We start from the raw sequence: 22,006 nt of genomic DNA, 5'->3' as shown, positions 1-22,006 counted from the left end.
AGGGAAGTCACGCCCCGGAAAGAAATTCAAGTCAAGTTGATCGCCTTTCCGGACACACCTCCACCAGCACCAGCTGTAGGCCAGGTCTTTCCCTCAGGTGGCGCTCTGGTCCCGGTACACAAAATCGCTTCTGCCCTCACCTAGCAAGCCTCAGACGCCCCACCCCAATCACCAATAGCAGCAAACCCCGCCTTCACGTTCCTGTGTGCCCAGCCCCCGAGGCCTCCGAGGTCCCGCCCCAGAAGGCGCGGAAGCCTTGCTCAGAAAACCCCGGACGGTCGACCTCGTATGCCCGCCTCCGGAAAGCCCCGCCTCTCCCCGCCCCACCCATCAGTGGCCCCGCCCCGGCAGGCGCGCACGCTTCCTACCGCCCCGAGGCTCCGCCCTTAAGTGCCCAGCAACGCCCTTCCGTATCCCGCTTGGGACCAGGCTCAGCGCTGGGTCCTTCGGGCCGCCGCGTCTCTTCCCTCCCGGGCCGATGCCCTCTATGTCCTGGTCATCTGGGTCATGCTGTCTGATTGCCTGTCCGCCGAGGGCGAGCGGCGCTGCCGGCAGCTACTAGCGGGGACCACTACCCGGCTACGCTCGCGGCCCGCGGCGGCCGCGGTGCTTGTGCCGCTGTGCCTGGTGCGTGGTGTCCCGGCGCTGCTCTACACGCTGCGCTCCAGCCGCCTGGTCGGGAAGCACAAGGGGGAAGTCAGGTACGCCGGCCGCTCCGGCGCACCACCCACGCCACGCACACCCAGCTGAATTTTCCCCTCCAAAAACTGGACTCTGCTCCTTATCGGAGACTGGAGAGAGGCCGTCGGGACTCCCCATTTTTGGCGAACATCCTAGGGTCATTACCTATACCTCTGGGACACCATAGGCAGACTTGGGGTGTCCGAGTAGCTGGATAGTCGTACCCTGATGCCGAACCTCATGCCCTAGCCTGCATCTCCAGTGCCTGTCTCCCCTTACTCTAGTGACACAGGGAGGTAAACTGCCTCCTGAGGGCCTGTGGTCCCAATACTCCCTTTGCCCATTCAGTTTCCCAGGTGGTAAGTGTGATCCCGAAGACCAAGATGTAATACATACGGCCCTTCGGGAGACTCAAGAGGAGCTGGGCCTAGAGGTGCCCAAGGAGCATGTGTGGGGTGCCCTGCAGCCTGTGTATGACCGGGTGAGCCACCCTTATCCTGTCACACTCTGTATCCCAAGTGAAGGGGTGAGCCAGCCCTGCTCAGGGTCCCGGAAGGCTTTCAGGGTAGGCTGCGTTGATTCGGGCTTGAACGACAAGTGGGAGATCTTAGGGTGGTACAGGGAAGGGAAAGAGGTTCAAAACCCTTCAAACCTGCGATCAGGCACCATGGCAAGAAGCCAAGGAAAAAGACTGGAGGCTTGGCCATGACTACCCGGGGCCTCTGGATGGCAGAGCAGGGTCTGCCTTTCAGGTTTGCTTCTCCTGACCGCTCACCCTCCACCTGCTCCAGGGAAAGGCAACCATAGTCCCTGTGCTTGCCAACGTGGGCCCGCTGGATCTGCAGAGCCTCAGGCCCAATCCCGAGGAGGTGAATGAGGGGTACTGGGTTGCTGGGGTGTCCTGCCAGGGGGTTGGGGAGTCCTCTGTCCACCCTCTCTGCCTCTTGTCCCCAGGTGGATGAGGTGTTTGAGCTGTCTCTGGCCCACCTGCTGCAGACTCGGAACCAGGGCTATACCCACTTCTGCCAGGGGGGCCGCTTCCGCTGCACAATGCCTGTCTTCTTGCATGGGCCGCACCGCATCTGGGGCCTTACAGCTATCATCACTGAGTTCACCCTGAAGCTGCTGGCCCCGGCCATCTACCAGCCCTACCTAGCTGTTCCCCGAGGAGCCTAGGAGTTGAGGCTCGACCCTTAAGTGCCTCTGCCTTCATCTGAAGCAGGCTACCCTGGAGCTGATTAAAAGTCTTTGACACCTCTTCCTTGGCATCTTCTGTGTGGAACGTGAAAAAGCAGGGAGTGGTGGTACGCCCTTGTAATTCCAGCAAAGATAGCTGGATCTCTTGGGGCAGCTGGCCAGCCGGGAGAGGCTACTTGGCGAGACCCGGGCCAATGAAAGACCGTTTCACAAGAACCAAGTGGTGAGGTAGCTGGGTGGGCAAAGGCCCCAGGCGCAAAGCCTGGCAATCGTGTCTCATTTTGGGACCCACGTGGTGGGAGGAGGGAAGCGTCTCCTGCAGGTTGTCCTCCGCCCACAACATGCTTGCTCGCATATGCGTGTGTGTGCTCACACATGAGGTAAATGTGGACAAGCGAAAGAAGTGTGTGGTGTACCCCTGTAATGCCTGCCCACTGGAGGCGGAGACAGGAGGATGGAGAATTCAAGGCCCCTTGTACACATTGAGACATTGTCTCAGAAACTACCAGAAGTGGAAGGGATGCAGGGGAGCTACTGTCAGTGAGACCCCCTGGCAGGAACACCTCAAAGAAGGTGACCAATGGCCGGGTGGTGGCGGCACATGCCTTTAATCCCAGTGCTCAGGAGGCAGAGGCAGGCGGATCTCTGTGAGTTCGAGACCAGCCTGGTCTACAGAGTGAGTTCCAGGGCAGCCTCCAATACAGAGAAACCTTGTTTCTAAAAACCAAAAAAAAAAAAAAAAAAAGGAGAAGAAGGTGACCAATGGCCAGGGGAAAGGTCAGTCTAGGTAGGAAGTCCTGCCTGGGAGGCGGAAGAGAAGAGCCTTGTGGAGATGGATAGGCCAGTTCCACCACACAGAGGGCCACCACAAGGTCAATGGGACGGACTTAGAGACAAGGGGGCATTACTGCCTTGATTGTATTCCCAGCCAGGGGACAGGCCCGGAGCATGGTGTGATGGCCAGCTGGTTTCCTCAAGGGAACTAGAATGCAGGGCCTTCCCAGATGTTGTACCTGCTTCTCTCACAGAAGCCTTCCCAGCCCTGCACACCTCCCTTCATCCCCCCATGCTCCTGCCCTTCTCACCTACTTCGTCTCCCGCCTGCCCCCAACACACCTCTGGCCCTGCAGCCTCTCACCCAGCAGCAGAGCCACATGATGGTGGTAAAAATAGCTCTGTTTGACAGAGTGTGAACGGAGGAGCAGAGGCAGGAGACAAGACCGGGCCCCGGTGCTAGGGAAGGGCCCTTGGGCGGTGTGGGCTCCTGATCCCCTCCCCTGCTCAGTCACACACTTGCTCAGATGGGTCACTTTAGTCTCTGGTTCTGTCACCCTAAGCATACATCCAGAGCCAGCAGCAGCAAGGGGATGTGACGCAGCTGTCAGAGGTAAGGACCCCAGAGGGCTGACTCCAGCCTCGATCCTCCAGGGAGCCCTTCCAACCCTGCCCCTTTAGTCTTAGGACACTTTGGTCTGTCCTAGGGCAGCCTTGGTGATGCCTCTTTATTCCATTTTGGTGGGTAGGTGTGTGCCCAGTGTCTCCAGTAGGTGGGAGTCTCTGTGTCCGAGCCGCCATGGCATGCGCAGGGCCAGCCGGTGGGCGGCAGCGGGTGAGCATGCAGGAACACATGGCCATTGACGTGAGCCCCGGCCCCATACAGCCCATCCGCCTCATTTCTGACTACTTTCCACACTTCTACCCCTTCCTGGAGCCGGTGCTGCATGCACCAGACCCTCAGGCTATGCTGACCCCGGCCATCCACTCTGCACCCCAGCTGCAGCCCGAGCCAGAGCCAGAAGGAGACTCAGACGACAGCAGTGAGTAGGGGAAACAATGGGTCAGGGGGTGTCTCCAGCACCCATGGCAGAGGCCAGGCAAGTGGCACTGTGCCATGCGGGACAGGTGGGTGCCAGAGTGGGGTGACTATGCCTGCCGCCTGCCATCTAGCTGCCCTGGGCACTCTGGAGTTCACACTTCTCTTTGATGCGGACAACAGCGCTCTACACTGCACAGCCCATCGTGCAAAGGTGAGGATGGGGGCAGAGTTCCTGGCATAGGACAAGCCACAGGCCTCTCTACACCCATTTTCTGTTCTAGGGCCTCAAGCCACCAGCCTCAGGCTCTGTGGACACCTATGTCAAAGCCAACTTGCTGCCAGGGGCCAGCAAGGTGAGAGTAAGACCTAGGCCTCTTAGATGGCAGGGCCAGAATAGATACCCAAGAGTCCTACTTCACCCCTACCCCAAGAACAGTTGCTAGGATCCAAGAATTAGGGCAGGAGGCCAGGAGAGTGCCTGACCTGACCTGCCTGCCTGGTCCCAGGCCAGCCAGCTTCGGACACGCACTGTTCGAGGCACAAGGGGACCTGTCTGGGAGGAGACGCTCACCTATCATGGTTTCACTCGCCAGGATGCTGGACGGAAGACCCTGAGGTGAGGACCCAGATCAGGCCACCAGTAGGGAGGCAGGGGGCAGGACTTGTATGACCAGGAGTGACCTGGGTGGCCACCAGGTTATGTGTGTATGAAGACTCACGGCTGCGGCGCCGAGCAACCCCCTTAGGGGAGCTACGAGTACCCCTGAGGAAGCTGGTGCCAAACCGAGCCAGGGGCTTTGACATCTGTCTGGAGAAGCGGAGACTGGTGAGTGCGGTTGGGTCTCCAAGGCCAGAACCCATGTAGTGAGAATGGGGTACGGGACCAGGACAATATCTACAGAAGTGACCTAGTGCTCTGCTTTTTCAGACCAAGAGGCCCAAGCGTCTGGACACAGCCCGTGGCATGTCTCTGTATGAGGAGGTAGGAGAACTTGACTGTGCAGATATGAAGACAGACAGGCCTAGGTGGCCCAGGCTGGGATCAGGTGTGAGCTGGACAGGGTCCCTGCCCTTAAAGGCATAGAGGAATTTGGGTCCATTGCTTTCGTACGTTCTATGAGGCCTCAAGAACTGGCTGGGCAGGGTGATGGTGACTCTCTTGTATGGTAACCTGGAGGTGAGGAACCTTAGGAAAGACCTGCAGAGTTCCTAGAGGATAGGTAGGCAGAGACCCAGCAATCTAGGCGCAGAGCCTGAGAGGTGGTCCTTGTGGCCAGAGGTGGGAGGACGGGACAGGGTAGAATAAACGTTCAAGTCACTTGTCTGCCAGTGGTGTCAGCACTGGAGACAGCTTTGGGTGTGCCTGCCGGGAGGCAGTGAAGGTGACCCGGGCTTACTCAGCCCCATCTGAGATCCTGCCCAGAAGCCACCCTCCACCTGCTCCTGTCAACACAGAATAGGTGCACTGCCCCCTAGTGGAGGCCCAAGTTTCTGCAGTTGCCTATTAGCTAAGCCCAAGCCTTTGAGTCCCACATAGTAGACACCACTAAGAACCTGGAAACAGTCACTGCCAATCCCAGAGCCTGTGTGCAACTGTGCCCTGGCAGAGAGCACTGCTGCATTACTGGGCACTGCCAATGACAAGAAGTCTGGATCTCTGCTGTCAATCCACCCGCGTCTAAAGAACGTGGCAAAGGACATTAGTAACATGGTCTACCAGGCAGTAGTTGTGGAAATGGCTTAAAAGGTAAGAGACCTGCCCCTCCCCGATGACAGCCTCCCAGAGCTACTTCCATTGCATGGGAACAAGCCTCTTAGAAAGCCCCTGGCATGACTGTGACAGCCATCAGTTCTCTTAGTTGACCGGATAGAGATGTGAGCAGCAAGCCCTTCCCTTTCTTGGGTTTTGGAAGGTACAGATCTCTGAGTGCCAGTAAAGGTCTCTTCACGGGGTACTGGTAAAATGGCTATTTAGGGAAATAAACTTGACAGCCTGGTTTCTCTACAGCCATTTGTGCCCTCACGCACTGGGGACCGGCCCCTGTAGGTGGGGGCTTCAGACTGACAGGGTCTGACTGTAGCTCACATCTGCAGGAGGGGATGGAGGCAGAGACATCTGGAGAGGAACGTGGGCGCATCCTACTGTCCCTGTGCTACAGCTCCCAGCGCGGTGGCCTGCTGGTAGGGGTGCTGCGCTGTGCCCACCTAGCCCCCATGGATGCCAATGGCTACTCAGACCCCTTTGTCCGTCTGTGAGTACAAACAGGCAAATGGGCATGAAGGGTGAGAACCCTTGGCTCTGCAGGGCCACAACTAACTAGCTCACCTCTCCCTTCAGTTTCCTGCATCCAAGTTCTGGAAAGAAATCCAAATATAAGACCAGTGTTCGGAGAAAGACCCTGAACCCTGAGTTCAATGAGGTGGGTCACACCGGGAGAACCCGGTCAAGTGTGGTCTCGATTTAACAAACCAGGCCCTGCCTGAGCCTGTTTCTTTTTTTTTTTTTTTTTGGTTTTTACGAGACAAGGTTTCTCTGTATTGTTTTGGAGGCTGTCGGTCCAGTCTGGCCTCGAACTCACAGAAATCCTCCTGCCTCTGCCTCCCGAGTGCTGGGATTAAAGGTGTGCGCCACCACCGCCCGGCTCTGAGCCTGTTTCTAAAGCTGCAAAGAACTCACTTCCTTTTCCTTCCTGTCTCTTCCCTACAGGAATTCTTTTACGCAGGTCATCGGGAGGAGCTGGCCCAGAAGGCACTGCTGGTGTCTGTGTGGGACTATGACCTGGGCACAGCTGATGATTTCATCGGTGAGCACAAACACAGGGTGCTGAGGGGAGCCTCATGAGCTTCTGCTGGCTACTGACCCGTCCCTGTCCCTCTGCAGGTGGGGTACAGTTGAGTAGCAGAGCCAGCGGGGAGCGCCTTCACCACTGGCGTGAGTGCCTGAGCCGCAGTGACCGCCGGCTGGAACTGTGGCACCTGCTGGACAGTGTGCCCCCCCAACTTGGTGACTAGCCTGTACAGGGCCCTGCTTGCCGCCTGTGCAGGGGCCAAGATGTCTGCTGCAGCTGGAAAGAGCTGTAGGTTGGCCCTACCTGCTGTGCCCACTCCTGTATCCTTTCAGTCACCCTACTCCCAAACACAACGCAAAATAAACATCTGCTTCTGCCAGCAGGAGCCTGTCCTTTCTCTAGGAGCATCCGCCTCGACTCTGCCCTCACCTCACAGGACAGTCAAGGCCCACATTCTCCTGTATCCAACCCCTTAGAGCAGTGGTTCTCAACCTTCCTAATGGTACAGCCCTTTGATACAGTTTATGGTTGGTGACCCCCCAACCATAAAATTATTTTGTTGCCTCTTCATAACTAATTTTGTTGTACTGTATGAATTGTAATATAATTATCTGATATGTGACCCCCTCAAAGAGCCATGACCCACAAAGCTAAGAACCACTGCCTTAGAGGCTGCACTAGGCCAGATTCAGGACTGGGGACAAAGCTCAGTGGCAGCAATGCTCACCCAGCATGCCCAAAGCCCTGGGATGGATCCCTACTGTCACAAAACAGAAAAGTAGGCCAAGCCCTGCCTTCACCTCCCCACCCCATCCTGCTTCTCTTGTCCAGTGAAAAGCGAAGTCACAGACAAGCCATGACTGGAGAGTGGGCAGCACTTGTTTATTGTCTGGCTTCCCAAAGGGATGTGAAATTATCAGGTACGCGCTCAGGAGGCTGCATGCTGGGCCTGGTGCTGCTGTGCGAACCGTTGCATCCGCTCCTCCAGCTCTGGCCGGAAGTGTCGGATCAGACCCTGGGAAGGAAAGGGAGGTACAGCATGAACCCGAGTTCCAAATTCCCAAGGCTCTGGGTTCTTAATGCCACCCACCTTAGTGTCACACAGCAGAGCAGTGTGTACCTGTACTGGCCAGGCGGCCCCATCACCCAGAGCGCAAATGGTGTGGCCCTCTATCTGCTTGCTGATCTCCCAGAGGGAGTCGATCTCAGCTGGCCGGGCATCCCCCTTCACAAAGCGGGCCATCACTTTGTTCATCCAGTCGACACCTGCAGCACAGCAGCAAGAAGGGCCTGAGGCTCTCCCATTAGGGAGGAGGACAACACTGAAGGGGCACAGGCCTCATGGGGGAAGGTTAAGAACAGCCCAGCAACCAAACCCCAGCCTTTCCAGGAAGCTCACCTTCACGGCACGGGGTACACTGGCCGCAGCTCTCATGCTTATAGAACTCAATGAGACGAGCGATGGCTTTCACAATGTCTGTCTAAGAGACGAGGAACAATGCAACACCTTAGCCTCCCACAACACCCCTGGACTGGGTTCCAGTGTTCCGGCCCAGACTTTCCCACTCTACTGGGACCTCAGGCTATAAGAACTGGGACGGGAGGGAGTAACACCAAGGCTGGCGGGAGGACTGTGGGGCATGTGCTATTACCGAGCGATCCATGACAATCACTGCAGCTGTGCCCAGGCCTGTCTGGGCCTGCACCAGTGCATCAAAGTCCATCAACACCGTCTCACACACAGACTTAGGGATCAGCGGAGTGGATGAGCCACCAGGAATCACAGCAAGGAGGTTGTCCCAGCCACCTGTGACACCACCTGTGACAATTCCCAAAAGAATTATGGCTAAGCCTGGCACACCTGCCTAGGCTTAAGACAAGACCAATGTCAGGCCTTGAACCCAGGCTAGCTCCTGAGGTTTCCTCCTGTGCCCTCTCTCAGCAGCGCCCCCTCCTGGCTGGCCCCGGCTTACCAGCATGCTTCTCAATTAGCTCCTTCAGTGGCACAGACATCTCCTCCTCCACAGTGCAGGGGTGGTTGACATGGCCAGAGATGTTGAACAGTTTGGTACCTGAGTTGCGTTCTCGGCCAAAGCCAGCAAACCAGGTGCCCCCACGACGGCAGATGGTGGGGGACACAGCCACTGTCTCCACATTGGCCACAGTTGTGGGGCATCCAAACACTCCTTCAAGGAAATGAAAAGACGCTGGTGACTGGTGGCTTCCGGGGAAAGAACATGGTTTGATTTTCGTTTTTGTTTTTTTCAAGACATGGTTTCTCTGTATAGCCCTGGCTGTCCTGGAACTTGCTCTGTAGATCAGGCTGGCCTCAAACTCACAGAGATCCACCTGCCTCTGCCTCCCAGGTGGTGAATTAAAGGCGTGCGCCCCACTGCCTGGCTGAGAACATCTTTCTTTCTTTCTTTCTTTCTTTCTTTCTTTCTTTCTTTCTTTCTTTCTTTCTTTCTTTCTTTCTTTCTTTCTTTCTTTCTTTCTTTCTTTCTTTCTTTCTTTCTTTCTTTCTTTCTTTCTTTCTTTCTTTCTTTCTTTCTTTCTTTCTTTCTTTCTTTCTTTCTTTCTTTCTTTCTTTCTTTCTTTCTTTCTTTCTTTCTTTCTTTCTTTCTTTCTTTCTTGTGGTTTTACGAGACAGGGTTTCTCTGTATTGTTTTGGAGGCTGTCGGTCCAGCCTGGCCTCGAACTCACAGAGATCCGCCTGCCTCTGCCTCCCGAGTGCTGGGATTAAAGGCGTGCGCCCGGCGAGAACATGTTTCTTGCAGTGGGATGTGTCCTGTCCTGGTCTATGGCAGTTCCTAGTCTCGTCTCTTCACTCTCGTCCCACACTGCACCCAACTCCAGAGAAGCTCCTCTCCTGTTCACCACCACACGCCCAGCTCCCAGAACAGGTACTGTGAAGGAAAGTTCACTGCCAGGAGGCACTGGTGGAGTCTGTTATCAACACCTTCCCCTATCAATCTGTCCTCCCCTCCAAAGGGCACAGAGAAATACGGTAAGAAGCACCCAGAGGGTACCTGGTCAGATCAGGCTCCCACAGGGTCTTACCCACATCTGCTGGAAAGGGCGGCTTCAGGCGTGGCTTTCCCTGCTTGCCCTCAATGGACTCAATGAGCGCTGTCTCCTCTCCACAGATATAGGCCCCAGCCCCGCGCACCACAAACACGTCAAAATCATAGTCAGAGCCGCAGGCATTCTTGCCAATCAGACCTGCCTCATAGGCCTCTCGGATAGCTACCTGTGGAACAAGTGAGAGTTCCCAAGCCCCGCCAAATCCCAAGAGTCAGCCGCCAGTCCAGGGGCCACGGACCCCTGAAGACTTCCTAGATAGACCTTTGGAGCACAAAGGAAGAACTCTGGGGTCAGGTCCCGTTGTTGGTGGATGCAGAAGTGGATCCCCCGCCCCCTGCTGGACCAGAAACTGGAGCTACCATGTAGGAATGGTTGTGCCAGCAAAGGGAGTAAGTGAGGAGCGCATGCACTGTCAGCCAACACCGTGTGCTCACCTGCAGATTGGAGGCCTCATTGTAGAACTCCCCTCGGATGTAGATGTAGGCAGCCCGGGCGCCCATGGCCCGGCCTCCCACCAGGCAGCCCTCCACCAGCTTATGAGGGTCATGGCGCATGATCTCTCGGTCCTTGCAGGTTCCTGGCTCCCCCTCATCAGCATTCACCACCAGATACTTGGGCCTGTGGGGTCCTGAACATCAGTCAGGCTACAGACCCACCAGGACCCAACTCTCAACCAAATTCCTTCTGTACTTTTTTTGAAGCCTCAAAAAAGCTGACCCTCTCTGCCCTACCTGAGGCTCTCTTCTCTCTTTGACTGATCACCAGTGACAGATTACTCACAGCCTAGTCCATCTTTGGCCAACTTTGTCTACAAGAAAAGTTTTTGTTCTCCTTAGTCCCAACACATCTCCCTGTGCTTTCCCTGGAGAGTCAGCTCTTGGTCGTAAGGATTCTTCTTCATCCTCCACCACAGCCCTGAGGTAGTGGCTGACTTTAAAAAAAAAAGTGGGGGGCTAGTGTGGTGGTCCACACCTTTAATCCCAGTACTCTTGAGACTGAGGTCAGTCTGGTCTACAGGATGGTCAGGGTTATACAGAGAAACCCTGTCTTGAAAAAGTTATTTGTTCATTATATACATTTACTGGTGGAGGTAGCATGTGCCATAACACATGTGAAGCTCAGGGAATAACTTGGGGGAGTCAGTTCTCTTTCTTCCAAGTGGGTCCTGGAGATGACCTCAGGTCACCAGCCTTGGAGGCAGGCTCCCTTACCTGCTGAGCCATTATGCCAGCCCCATGGCTAACTTTTATAACTTGCATTCTAGGTGTCAACTGAAATTGCAGGTCAAAAGCTGAACCAACATTATCTTTTAATTCCTGCATACTATACTCAGGCACAAAAAAGAAACTGCAGACTCAAAAGGGACAGATTTTCCAAAGCTTGACAATTACTAAAAGGCAAAATTGGGATTTGAATAATAATGCCTGCCTGTGTCAAAATCTTGGACTGTAATCTCTTGCATCTCTGCTGAGGAAATCCAGAGATACCTCTTAAGTTCTATCTATCCACTTACAGTCTACTAAGTCTCCCAGAATCAGCCCCAAAGCCCAGTGAGTGCTTCAGCAGCCCCTAGTCTGTCCTATGACCACAGGTACTCCCCACAAACCTGCCATCTGAGGGCTTATTCATGAAGCTCCATTTGAGGCCGGTGGGGAAGCCAGCACCGCCACGGCCCCGTAAGCCAGATGTCTTGATCTCACCCAAGATCCAGTCAGGCCCCTTCAGCAGGATCTCCTTTGTCTTGTACCAGTCACCCCGACTCTGGGCACCTTTCAGCCTGGACAGAGTAGGAAAAGATGTGAAGGAGGCTCTGCTAAGGAACTTGGCAGCTAAGGGCACTGTCTCACCTCCAGTCATGACGGCCATACAGGTTGGTGAAGATCCGGTCTTCATCCTTCAGCGAGCCAAATGAGGTTTTCTTGGGTGCTGTCTGGGGAGACAGAAGGTCAGGAGGCGGCCCAGCAGAGCTCTGTGGCCATGGATATTATGGTAAAAGCTTTACCCCTGCCCCTGGCATCCCAGGTTTTGTGAAACCTGGGTTTTTTCTAATTCAGTTTGATTTGTTCTGATTTGGATGGTTGGGAGAGGCTTATCCAGGTGTAGAAACTTTTCATTGAGGAGTTGGGGGAGAGGCTTCAAATAGCTACCTATTTCAGTGCTCCCTGTTTAGAAGTTACTGGGATAAACATTCTATACCTCATCTCAACTCTTCCTAGTAACAATCTTGAGATAGGAATGGTTTCCTCCATTTTACAAAGAAGGCATCTGAGGCCCTGAGCAAAAGGAACCGAAGGTCACAAAGCCAACAGCAGACGACCTCTGCTGAGCCCATGTCATACTACATCTATGGCTCCAACACGGCTTCCCCAAACCCAGCATCTGCCTGGCTCTTCCACTAGAGCAAAACCTGGTTAAACGAGGCTTTGACTTCCTTAACTCTGCTCAAGAGGCAATGTGTTCACTGATGGAAAGGAGCCGCCTCCCGGGGACTGGGACACTACAGGAACCAGGAGCCTACCTGAGATAAAATGGAAAGGCGTGGGCTGGAAGAGCACACGATAGCAGAAAGTGGCCTGACATTCACTCTTACATCCTAAAAGTACTTCTCAGGAGTGGCAGTGGATGCCTGTGGTCCCAGGAGCACCCCGGGAGGGACGCTGAGAGAGGCAGATCATCACTAGTTCGAATACAGGTTGGACTGCATAGTGAGTCCCTATCTCATAAAGCAAACAAAAACCACAAAACCGCTTCCTGGCCACTACCGAAAGCAGACCACTGGCTGGGGAACGAGGAGATACACATCCTTTCCAAAGCTTTTTTCTGCATTTGCAAATGGGGCAAAGATCCTGCTACCCAGTAAAGCTGCGAGAAAGAAATAACATACTAGGATGCCACAAACCCCGCAAACTCACTCTAGACTGGATAGCGTCAGCCCTGGGTTGGGACCGTTCGTTTTTACCCAGGCTAGCCGGCAGCCTGGAGCAGAGAGGACTCTGCAGAGGGGACCACAGCCCAAAGGGAGGCCCGCGTCGCGCGGACACCCCAGGCCTGAATCAGGACGGGCCTCACCGTGCCGCTGTTGAAACGCACAGATACTCGCACGGGAAGCGATCCGCCGAGAAGCTGCCGTGCCACTAGCATCGCGGGACCCAGGCGGATCACGTCCCGCTGTCACCTTCAAAACTCCGAGCCGCGGGACCAGCGCGACAGAAATGCACGGGGACGCACAGGAAGCGCGTCACACGTTTCTCCACCGGCGGCGCGCCCACGGAACCCCGCGACTTCGCGCTCCGCCCTCAGCTCCGCCTACTAAAGGGGGCGTAGACACAGAGACCGGAAATTTACTCGTGCTGGGCCTTCTGGGAGATGCAGTCCAGCTGGCCCTGCCAGTCCTTTCTTAGAGACCAAGTTCCTCTTCCAAGTAAACAAAACTCCTGTGTCGCCCTCTGCTGGATCCCGAGTATTCCACTTCCTACAAGCTCTGAGTTTAGTGTGCTCCAGCTGAATGCACGAATGCACGCTGGGAACAGAAACAGTTGAGCTAGAGCGGAATCGACCAAAACTGATGTGATTATACTGGCCCAGCGGAACCCTGTTGGACAAAGTGCTCTTTGGGCATCCATATGCTCGAGGAAGTGCCCATTAACCATAGAGCTGGATGTCTGTCTGTCTGTCTGTCTGTCTGTCTGTCTGTCTGTCTGTCTCTCTCTCTCTCTCCCTCTCTCCTTCCCTCCCTCCCCTCCCCTCCCTCTCTCTTTCTCTGTCCTCTCTGCCTCCCATGTGTATGCCACCAGACCGGGCTTTCTTTTTGGTCTTTCTCCCCATTTTAATCTTCCATTCTGGTAGGAAGGAACTGCTCTATTCTGTTGTTCTGCATGTTGTTCTGCACTCATTCTGTCTTTTAAGAAATGCACTTGCAGCCAGTGGTGGTGGTGCACACCTTTAAAATCCCAGCACTTGGGAGGCAAAGGCAGGCAGATCTTTGTGAGTTCAAGACCAGCCTGGACAGCCCAGACTATACAGAAAAATCCTGTTTTTGAAAGGAAGGAAGGAACTTGTGGTGAGGGGCTGGAGAGGTGGCTCAGTGGTTAAGAGGACTTGCTCTTGTGGAGGATCCAGGTTTGGTTCCCAGCACCAATGTGGTGCTCAAAACCATCTGTAACTCCAGTTCCAGAAGATTTGACACTATCTTCTAACTTCTGAGAGCACTAGACATCCATGGGGTGCTCATATACACATGCGGGTAAAACACTAATACACATTTTTTAAAAATCTGAAACACTAATAATTTTTCTTTTAAACAGGATCTTACTGGCCGGTGGTAGCACACAGCTTTAATCCCTTAGGAGGCAGATGGATCTCTGAGTTCGAGGCCAGCCTGGTCTATTTTATAGAGTGAGTTCCAGGAAAGCCAGGGCTACACAGAGAAACCCTGTATGTTATGTAGCCCAGGCTGGCCTCTAACTCACAACCCTGCTTCAACTTCCTGAGTGCTGGGATTACATGTGTATAACACTATGTCTGACTTAGAAATGTGGTACGTAGGAAACTGGTGTGGGCCGTTCGCTCACATACTCCTCACAATGCATGCCAGTTAAGACCTTGTTTGTTCATTTGTTTTTGTCCAACTTGGCACAAATTAGAACCATGTGAAAAGAGGGAACCTTAACTGAGGGATTGCCTCCATCAGATTGCCTATAGGCAAGCCTGTGTGAGCATTTTCTTGATTAATGATTGGCATGAGAAGGCCCAACCCACTATGGGTAGAGCCATCTCTGGGCAAGCCAGTAAGTAGTATTCCTCCATGGATTTTGCATCCATCATTTCTGCCTCCAGCATCCTACCTCTAGTTCTTGCCCTTACTTCCCTCAATGATGGGCTGTGACATGGAGGTGTAAGCCAAGCAAATCCTTTTCTCCCCAAACGTGTTTTGTGGTCATGGTGTATATTACTGAAATAGACAGGAAATTAGGGCAGTGGCCCTAAATGGTGTTAACTTCACGGGGGTGAAAAACTCTGAAGGGTTTCCTCCTTGGCTGGAGGAGCTGTACCCCAATCCAGGCTTTCCTTCCCATAGTGCTCTGCACACAGCAGATCCACAGCACTGCTGGCATGCCTGTGACAGTCACTGCATTCATCAATGCTCCTGAAAGAGCCATCAAGGTAATCTACATCCTGCCTGAAGATACACAGGCAGGCAGGGCAGACCAGGCCCCCCTTTCATGGGTAGAGAAGAAATATCTGGGTAGTGCTAGGGATTACACTGTTAATCTAGGGCTTAGACTTAAGTCTGTGAATCCTCTGGGGACAGAAGGAGGGGGAGCAGGATAGAGTCAGAGGATTCTCCACTAAGGGACAAGAGATGATGGCCATGGGAGTGAAGGAAATGGAGCATGAAGGACAGGTCCCATGTTCATCTAGGGCCAGGCTCAACTCCAAGCACTTATCATGTGTCAGTCACTTAACCCTTCCACATACAGAGCGCATGATGAACCCCGATCGCAAAAGCCAGCAGGGTAGCTGTGATGCCAAGTGGCCAACTCAGGATGGTACAGCTGCCAGTGTGCTTACCAGGCTCCTCAAATAAAGAAGGTGTGAGGCAGAGGCAGAATTGCCACACTTTCAAAACCATCTTTGTGTATGTAATGAATTCCAGGCCAACCAGTGATACATAGCAAGATCCTGTTTCAAAAAAACAGGAGGGGAGGTTGTTTGTTTGTTTGGTTGGTTAGTTGATTGGTTGGTTGGTTTTTCAAGACAGGGTTTCTCTGTAGCTTTGGAACTTGTCCCGGAACTCTCTCTGTACATCAGGTTGGCCTCAAATTCACAGAGATCTATCTGCCTGCCTCTGCCTCTTGAGTGCTGGATTAAAAGGCATGAGCCACCACTGCCCAGCTGTTTGTTTTTGAGGAGGCAGCTGGAGTTGTCCCTTAGCTTGCCTACCTTGCTCAAGGCCCTGCCTTTGACCCCAGTAAAGAGAGGAGTGTGTGTGCATGTGAGACGGGGTGGGGGCAGAGAGACACACAGAGGTCTGTAAACTAGCTGTGCAGTCTCACACCTTCCAACTCTTGGCCGACTAAGGCAAGATTGCCATGAGTTTGAGGCCAAGTTAGGCTAGAAAAATACCTTCTTAAAGGTCCACTCTGGTGTCACCTCCTAAGCAGGCTCCTCTGGGGTGCTCTCTCCTTCCTCAGCCTGTTCCTCCTGTGTCATTATCTGTGTATCTGTCTTCTGTCTGCAGGAATCATGAGGGATGCCGGCTGTTCCACACCCAGGGTCCTTTCCATACACCCCTGATTGATGTCCACAAGCCCTTTCTCACAGCCAAGGCTTTTTATCTGCCACCTGGAAATTTTATAGTCCCACAAGAGCCCCTGTCCCACTTTTTAGATGCTCCGATTCATTCTTTGTAAGCATGGAGCCAGCAGAAACATTATAAATCCCGGGCCTGTGTATTCCCTGCCCTCTTCCAGAAACTGTTCATGGTTCTCCACTAACTTAGGACTAAACTCAAAATTCCTGTATCCGACCAGCATTCAAGGCTCCAAGGCTCCAGCTTCAACTGCCCTTTCTGGACAGTTGGCAAATACCAGGGATCTGTTAGTCCCTTTGCCCCTTTCTTCCTCTTCCTCCTCCTGAGGAACCCTGTGATGCCATCATCTCCAGGAAGCTTTCTTCATCCAACAGGACCAACTATATAGAACAACCCTTGTCCTGGGCCCAGTGGGGTAAAAGCCTGAGTGACAGGAACTTCTCTTTTCTTTGGCCCCCAGAATAGAGTTAAAGAAAATGCTTATTTCATACCATAACTGATTTTATATTTCAAAAATTAAAAGTAAACTTTCTTTCATTGTAAATGTACAAAATGTAGAGAGCAGAGGGGTTGTATTCCAGTGCTCTTTAAACCAGGTATGGTTGTCCATGCCTTTTATCTCTGCTCTCAGGAGGTAGCAGATAGAGGTCAGAGGAGCGGGAGTTCAAGATCATCCTTGGCCATATAGCAAGTCAGAGGCTGAACTGTGTTGCATGACACCCTGTCTCAAAAAGAAAAGAAAAGAGATGGAAAGGAAAGAAAAGGAAAGGAAAGGAAAGGAAAGGCCAGGAGGTGATGGCATACACCCTTAATCCCATCACTTGGGAGGCAGAGGCAGGCAGTTTGAGGCCAGCCTGGTCTACAGAGGGAGTTTCAGGACAGCCAGAACTACACAGAGAGACCATCTTGAACCCCCCCCCAAAAACCACTTTACAATAGCACATGGGTTCAATGACCCAAAAATTTTAGCACTTAACATAAATAACTAAACCTTGCCCACTATCCTGGAGCCAAATGTTTTTGAATCTGATATATTTATGACCACCAGCAACTATGCAGCTTGCTGACTCTTGTTTTTTTGCAGCCCAGCCTGGCCTCAAACTCATTATAAAACCAAGGGAGACTTTGGGCTTCTCTTTCTCCTGTCTTTACCTCCCAATTGCTGGGTTTCCAGGCATGTGCCACAACAGCTTATTTTATCAGAGCTGGGACTTGAACCCAAGGCTTCACGCATGTTAGATGGGCCCTCTGCCAACTGAGATCCATCTGCCCCTTGGTAGAGAGGTCATGTTTAGGAACCTCTGTCAGGAGCACAGCTTTATCTTGAAGGATATTTGGTGGCTGGCACCTGGGTCAGCCTTGCAGCTTTCTTTGATAATCTGTGGTTATTACCCCCACCACTTTGCCCATTATTGAAGGGGGATGCTGTGTGAGGCTGTTGAGAGCAGTGTCTGAAGCCAGTCAGGGTTAATCCTCAGCTCCTCTGTGGCTTTGTACAAGTTCCTTGGCCTCTTTGTGCCCTGAAGTGTGGTCACATTCATTAACTGTTTTCATCCTTGAGGCTTTTGAATAGGAGTGGGCACACGGTATATGCACAGACCTGTTAGCTGTTTTCATTTGTTTTGCTTTGTGATAGGGCTTCATGTGGCTCAGGCTGGCCTCAAACTTGAATATGTAGCTCAGGATAAACCTGGACAGCCAGCATTCTTGACTTCTGAGTGCTGGCATTACAAGTGTGCCTCTCCACACTTAGCTGGTTTTTATGTATTAATCTTTGTTTGTTTGTTTGTTTTTGAGACAGGGTCTCACTACATCCTGGAACTCACTATGTAGACCAGACTGGCCTTGAATTCACAGAGATTACCTACCTCTGCCTTCCAAGAGTCATAACTAAATTTCATTTCACAGCTAGATACGATGAATCAGGACACAGACAGAAGGCAGCTGAGTCCTGCATCCGGCAGAAACAGGCCTCTCTTCTGGAGGAAGTGGGAAGAAAGCCAGCAGCAGGTGCCACACCTAGCCCAGCCCTGTGTGCTCGGCCAGTTGTGCTGCTTCACATAGCCTGGTCACAGGTGTCAGCCCCCACCTGGCTGGGCGTCCTGCACCATCCACATCCCTCTTTGTCTTCTGTTTTCTCCTGATCACCATGGACATCATCTGCAGTTTTGTCGTGTGTGTGTGTGTGTGTGTGTGTGTGTGTGTGTGTGTGTGTGTGTGTGTGTGTGTGTAGGTGGGTACACAGTCTCTGACTGAGACAGGTCACCGGTACATTACACTTTAGCCACTGCTTCTGCTGTGTCCCTAAAGCCAGTCTGAGTTCAGAACTGAGAATTTGATAGTAAAATGTGTATGGAACAAAGAGCCAAAAATGACCAAGGTATTTCTTTATCGATACAAAAATGGAATCCAGGGCCTGTCGCATGCGATGCAAGCACTCTACCACTGACTCTGCCCCCAGTCCCTCCTCGGTGGATCCTATGCACCGCTCTGCCATGAGTCACACCTCCAGCTATGGCCAGGTTAATCTTGAATAACAACATGAAATTATAGTGTTTCAGAGAGACACATAGCCAGCCAGCTAGAGCAGCTGAGACGGGTAGGCAGCGATCCTGATGGAGACTCATTTTATTTTAGTTTTTTATGTGTATGAGTGCTTAGCCCGTATGTATGTATACGCACCACATACGTGCTCATACCTGTGGAGGCCAGAAGAGGACATCACATCCCTTATAACTGGAGTTACAGATGGTTCTGAGCCACTCTGTGGGTGTTGGAAATTGAACCTGGGTCTTCTGCAAAATCAGCCTGTGCTCTTAACCGCTAAGCCACCCCTCCAGCCTCTGACAACAGTTTGTTTTGTTTTTTATCATAATTTTCTGAATGTTCTGCAGCCTCAGCTTTGCTGTCTTCTTTATTAGGAATCTTTTCCCCCCTTCTCAACCTGAGATACATAGCATGACACTGTTTCATACAAATAAAAACAAGACTGTGGAGGGCCCTAATTAAGGATAGCATTGCCCTGGCCTGTGGGGTCAGTCAACGGGGACCCTAGGGGAGGAAGGGAGAATGAGGGACAAGAGATGCGAGAGACGGAGACAAGACAGGATTCTGATCAAGTCTCGTTTATTGAAAGTACCAACAGGGCTTAAGTAGGGCAGGTAGCAGAAGGGCAGGGGAGCAGAAGTTTTCCTTGGCAGGGTATGTTCCAAGGACACAAGTCTGCAGCTGGGGGAGTCTGGACGGCAGGCCAGGTGGCAGAAGGGTGTGAGAGCCTGGACTGCAGGCCTTGAAAATGTGCTGTACAGGAAGACAAGCAGGCACAGAGAAACAGAAACTTAACTAAGTGTTAGTCTCTAAGAATACAGTAGGAATATTAAGTTGGCTTTTATTATGCTATGTGGAGAGCCCTAAATAAGGATAGCATAATAAAAGCCATCTTAATATTCATACTGTATTCTTAGAGGCTAACAGTTAAGTTTCCATTTCTCTCTGTCTGCTTATCTTCCTGTACAGCACATTTTCAAGGTCTGCAGTCCAGACTCCCGCAGCTGGAGACTTGTGTCCTTGAAACACATTCTGCAATGGAGAACTTCTACTTCCCCGCCCTTCTGCAACCTGCCCTGCAAAAGCCCTTTTAATAAACGAGACTTGATCAGAATCCTGTCTTGTCTCCATCTCCCGTGTCTCTTGTCCTCTCATTCTCCCTCCCTCCCCTAGGGTTCCGGTTGGCTGACCCACAGGCCGGGACACAAAACAGGGCTGGTAAGATGGCTCACTGGGTAAAGGCACCCACTACCAAGCTCACTCCAGACCTGAGTTCAACAACTCCTAGAGCTCATGTAGTGGAAGGAGATATCCTTTTCAAGTAGCCCAGGCTGGCCTCACTCAATATGCAACTGAAAATGACTTTTAACTTCTTACTGCTTACACCTCCCAACCACTGGATGACAAGCGGTCTCCACCATGCCCAATTTTTGTGGTACTGGGAACCCAGAGTCTCATGCACACTAGGCAAACACTATCAACTGAGCCCCATCCCCAGCCCTTAGATGTTATTCTTCCCTCACACCCCTTGAAACAGGTTCTTAGTATACATTCCTGGATGACCTTGAACTCACAGATATCTGCCTACCTCTACCTCCTCAATGCCCCATCACAGCTGGTTTGGGTGTCATTTACTTATTCATTATTTTTTATTTATTTATGTTTTCTTTGTAACTGAAATTTTAATCCCAAGGAGTCTCACAAACATATTACAAATGACAGCATGAAAAGGAAATCTTTCACAGTAACTCGCAGGTTCAGTCCTACAATGTACCCTTACACTGATAGAACACTGGTAACTTAGTCTTCCATTTAGGAATAAAGAATGTTACAGCTTTGCGTCCATATGTAGCAATCAGTAAGGAACCTCTGAAAGCCTTCAGGGTGCAGTTTCCACGTTTACCTGTTAGCTGGTGTTCACTAACAGCTTTTAAAGACTGCCTGTCACTTTACCCACAGATCCACACCGTATCCTAGCTTCTAGACAAACTAGAGCTTTATTCCATTCCCACAGGTGGTTTCTATATCATTTAGCCCATCACAATTTAACTGGGCAGGATCTAGGTTTATTTCAGTCTATGAAGAACTAAAGTTCAACACAAATTTGAACAGCTAAAACATCTTTAAAATGCACCAAGATTATGAAGTCTCAAACAAAACTTGAATTTCCTGTAATACTCGTGTCAAATGAAGTTATTTCCTGTACACCACTTCGTTAGCAGACTGGCCTTATACTTCCTTTCATGTGACCTAGATTGATTGGCTACAAGACCTAGAGAAGGATCGAGATGGCTTGAGGTTTCTCTCACGAGACAGAGACCTTTCTCTTCTCCTGTCTCTAGAAAATGACCTGCTCCGGGTTGGAGGGAAGCTTCTTCTTGGAGATCTTTGCCGAGGTGGAGGACTCCTCCTACGGTAATCATCTCGAGGGCATCGACCCCAAGAGGGAGGTGGGCCACGACTGAGACTTCTTTTTTCACCATTCGACAGTTCTACTCTCACACGGCAGCCACATAGTGTTCCGCAATCCAGCTGTCGGACAGCATCAGCGGCATCTCCGGGATCCTCAAATTCAACGAAAGCAAAGCCAGGAGGGTTCCGAGCAACCCACACACTTCGATGTGGTCCATAATAGCCAAAAGTGCGCTGTAGTTCAGTCTTGCTCCCACTGTTTCCAAGATTGCCTACATACACTTTACAATCTAATGGACAGGACTCACGATGCATTTTGAGATCCTGGGTTCAAACACCGAAGCTCAAATGCCAACATTCCGACAGGCCCACCCGCGTTCTTCGAGATCTGCTTAGGCAGATGTTCTCCACTCCCTGGTGTCCACAAAATGGCATATTTATGTTTTTTGAGACAGGGTTTTTCTATGTAGCCCTGGTTGTCCTGAAGCTCACTCTGTTGACAAGGCTGGCCTCAAACTCAAAGGTTGCCTTCCTCTGCCTCCAGAATGCTGGGATTAAAGCTTGTACCACCCCTGTCCAGTTTTTCTGTTTCTTTTTTAATGACTTATTTGTTTTTATTTTATGTGCATTGATATTTTGTCTGCACATATGTCTGTAAAGATGTCAGATCCCCAGGAACTGGAGTTACAGACAGTTGTGAGCCACCATGTGGGTGCAGGGAATTGAATCAATGTCCTATTGAAGAGCAGTCCATGCTTTTAACCACTGAGCCATCTCTCCAGCCCCTGGGTCATTCTTAAATGTTATTTTATAAAGGTAAAAATGCTAGAATTACTTGTTGCTTGGCTTTGTTATTTTTAGTTTCATTGTTTAATAATAAGCAATCGTTGCCTATACTCTTTGCTATCTGGAATATTCTACAACTCTTCTGGAAGCATGATAGATGATTATTGTAAAGAATGTTCTAGAGCAATTGAAAGGATGATGGTTTTCCTACTGTATTTTGAAGCCTGTGTTTAAACTCTAAAATCTCTTCATTAATTTTTGTTTGTTTATATTATATCCGTGTATCTATGTATTTTCTATGTGTGTATCTATGCATGCCCGTACATATGTTTGTATGTATGTATGTATCTGTCTGTCTGTCTGTCTGTCTCTGTGTGGGCA

At 51.5% G+C, this 22,006-nt stretch overlaps 4 protein-coding genes across 13 annotated transcripts; 2 read left to right on the top strand and 2 right to left on the bottom strand.

Annotated features, from left to right (window-relative positions):
• The first annotated feature begins 371 nt into the window (after positions 1–371).
• Nudt8 (nudix hydrolase 8) lies at positions 372–1,939 on the top strand. 2 transcript variants are annotated; one of them, XM_005064089.4, is made up of 4 exons: positions 377–701; positions 1,030–1,162; positions 1,473–1,550; positions 1,636–1,939. In XM_005064089.4, the coding sequence occupies exons 1-4, from the start codon at positions 508–510 to the stop codon at positions 1,855–1,857; spliced, it is 627 nt and encodes a 208-aa protein (XP_005064146.1). In that variant the 5' UTR covers positions 377–507; the 3' UTR covers positions 1,858–1,939. The 2 variants fall into 2 exon arrangements, with proteins under 2 accessions (XP_040606262.1, XP_005064146.1); XM_040750328.1 differs by lacking the exon at positions 1,473–1,550 and having other exon boundaries at positions 372–701.
• LOC101841840 (double C2-like domain-containing protein gamma) lies at positions 1,886–6,862 on the top strand. 9 transcript variants are annotated; one of them, XM_040750309.1, is made up of 12 exons: positions 1,886–1,985; positions 3,216–3,265; positions 3,402–3,695; positions 3,781–3,905; positions 3,976–4,047; positions 4,201–4,310; positions 4,391–4,520; positions 4,623–4,676; positions 5,789–5,946; positions 6,033–6,114; positions 6,402–6,498; positions 6,576–6,862. In XM_040750309.1, the coding sequence occupies exons 3-12, from the start codon at positions 3,452–3,454 to the stop codon at positions 6,704–6,706; spliced, it is 1,203 nt and encodes a 400-aa protein (XP_040606243.1). In that variant the 5' UTR covers positions 1,886–1,985; positions 3,216–3,265; positions 3,402–3,451; the 3' UTR covers positions 6,707–6,862. The 9 variants fall into 9 exon arrangements, with proteins under 9 accessions (XP_040606243.1, XP_040606239.1, XP_040606256.1 ...); XM_040750315.1 differs by lacking the exon at positions 1,886–1,985 and having other exon boundaries at positions 3,402–3,487; positions 3,590–3,695; positions 3,826–3,905; XM_040750301.1 differs by lacking the exon at positions 1,886–1,985 and having other exon boundaries at positions 3,402–3,487; positions 3,590–3,695.
• Positions 6,863–7,344: 482 nt separating this feature from the next.
• Ndufv1 (NADH:ubiquinone oxidoreductase core subunit V1) lies at positions 7,345–12,811 on the bottom strand. The gene is made up of 10 exons (XM_040750291.1): positions 12,637–12,811; positions 11,415–11,497; positions 11,174–11,344; positions 10,002–10,185; positions 9,544–9,733; positions 8,457–8,669; positions 8,136–8,302; positions 7,883–7,964; positions 7,604–7,749; positions 7,345–7,498 (listed from the first exon to the last, which is right to left on the bottom strand). Exons 1-10 carry the CDS (start codon positions 12,706–12,708, stop codon positions 7,412–7,414), a joined length of 1,395 nt encoding a protein of 464 aa, XP_040606225.1. The 5' UTR covers positions 12,709–12,811; the 3' UTR covers positions 7,345–7,411.
• Positions 12,745–21,154, bottom strand: LOC101841575 (serine/arginine-rich splicing factor 3-like). The gene is made up of 3 exons (XM_040731148.1): positions 20,700–21,154; positions 18,570–18,579; positions 12,745–12,873 (listed from the first exon to the last, which is right to left on the bottom strand). Exons 1-3 carry the CDS (start codon positions 21,152–21,154, stop codon positions 12,745–12,747), a joined length of 594 nt encoding a protein of 197 aa, XP_040587082.1.
• Positions 21,155–22,006: the final 852 nt, after the last annotated feature.

This window comes from Mesocricetus auratus, unplaced genomic scaffold (assembly GCF_017639785.1).
Source record: "Mesocricetus auratus isolate SY011 unplaced genomic scaffold, BCM_Maur_2.0 Super-Scaffold_4256, whole genome shotgun sequence".
NCBI lineage: Eukaryota > Metazoa > Chordata > Mammalia > Rodentia > Cricetidae > Mesocricetus > Mesocricetus auratus.
Note: the sequence above shows the minus strand (reverse complement) of the source record. Positions and strands in the feature narration are given on the sequence as shown.

Coding starts and splice junctions, on each gene's coding strand:
- Nudt8 (XM_005064089.4), top strand. CDS start 508: ATGCTGTCTGATTGCCTGTCCGCCGAGGGCGAGCGGCGCTGCCGGCAG. Junction 702..1,029: donor AAGCACAAGGGGGAAGTCAG/GTACGCCGGCCG, acceptor TTGCCCATTCAG/TTTCCCAGGTGGTAAGTGTG. Junction 1,163..1,472: donor TGCAGCCTGTGTATGACCGG/GTGAGCCACCCT, acceptor CACCTGCTCCAG/GGAAAGGCAACCATAGTCCC.
- LOC101841840 (XM_040750309.1), top strand. CDS start 3,452: ATGGCATGCGCAGGGCCAGCCGGTGGGCGGCAGCGGGTGAGCATGCAG. Junction 4,048..4,200: donor TGCTGCCAGGGGCCAGCAAG/GTGAGAGTAAGA, acceptor GCCTGGTCCCAG/GCCAGCCAGCTTCGGACACG. Junction 4,311..4,390: donor GCTGGACGGAAGACCCTGAG/GTGAGGACCCAG, acceptor GGTGGCCACCAG/GTTATGTGTGTATGAAGACT.
- Ndufv1 (XM_040750291.1), bottom strand. CDS start 12,708: ATGCTAGTGGCACGGCAGCTTCTCGGCGGATCGCTTCCCGTGCGAGTA. Junction 8,670..9,543: donor GCCCTTTCCAGCAGATGTGG/GTAAGACCCTGT, acceptor ATTTCCTTGAAG/GAGTGTTTGGATGCCCCACA. Junction 7,750..7,882: donor GTGTACCCCGTGCCGTGAAG/GTGAGCTTCCTG, acceptor GCTGTGCTGCAG/GTGTCGACTGGATGAACAAA.
- LOC101841575 (XM_040731148.1), bottom strand. CDS start 21,154: ATGCATCGTGAGTCCTGTCCATTAGATTGTAAAGTGTATGTAGGCAAT.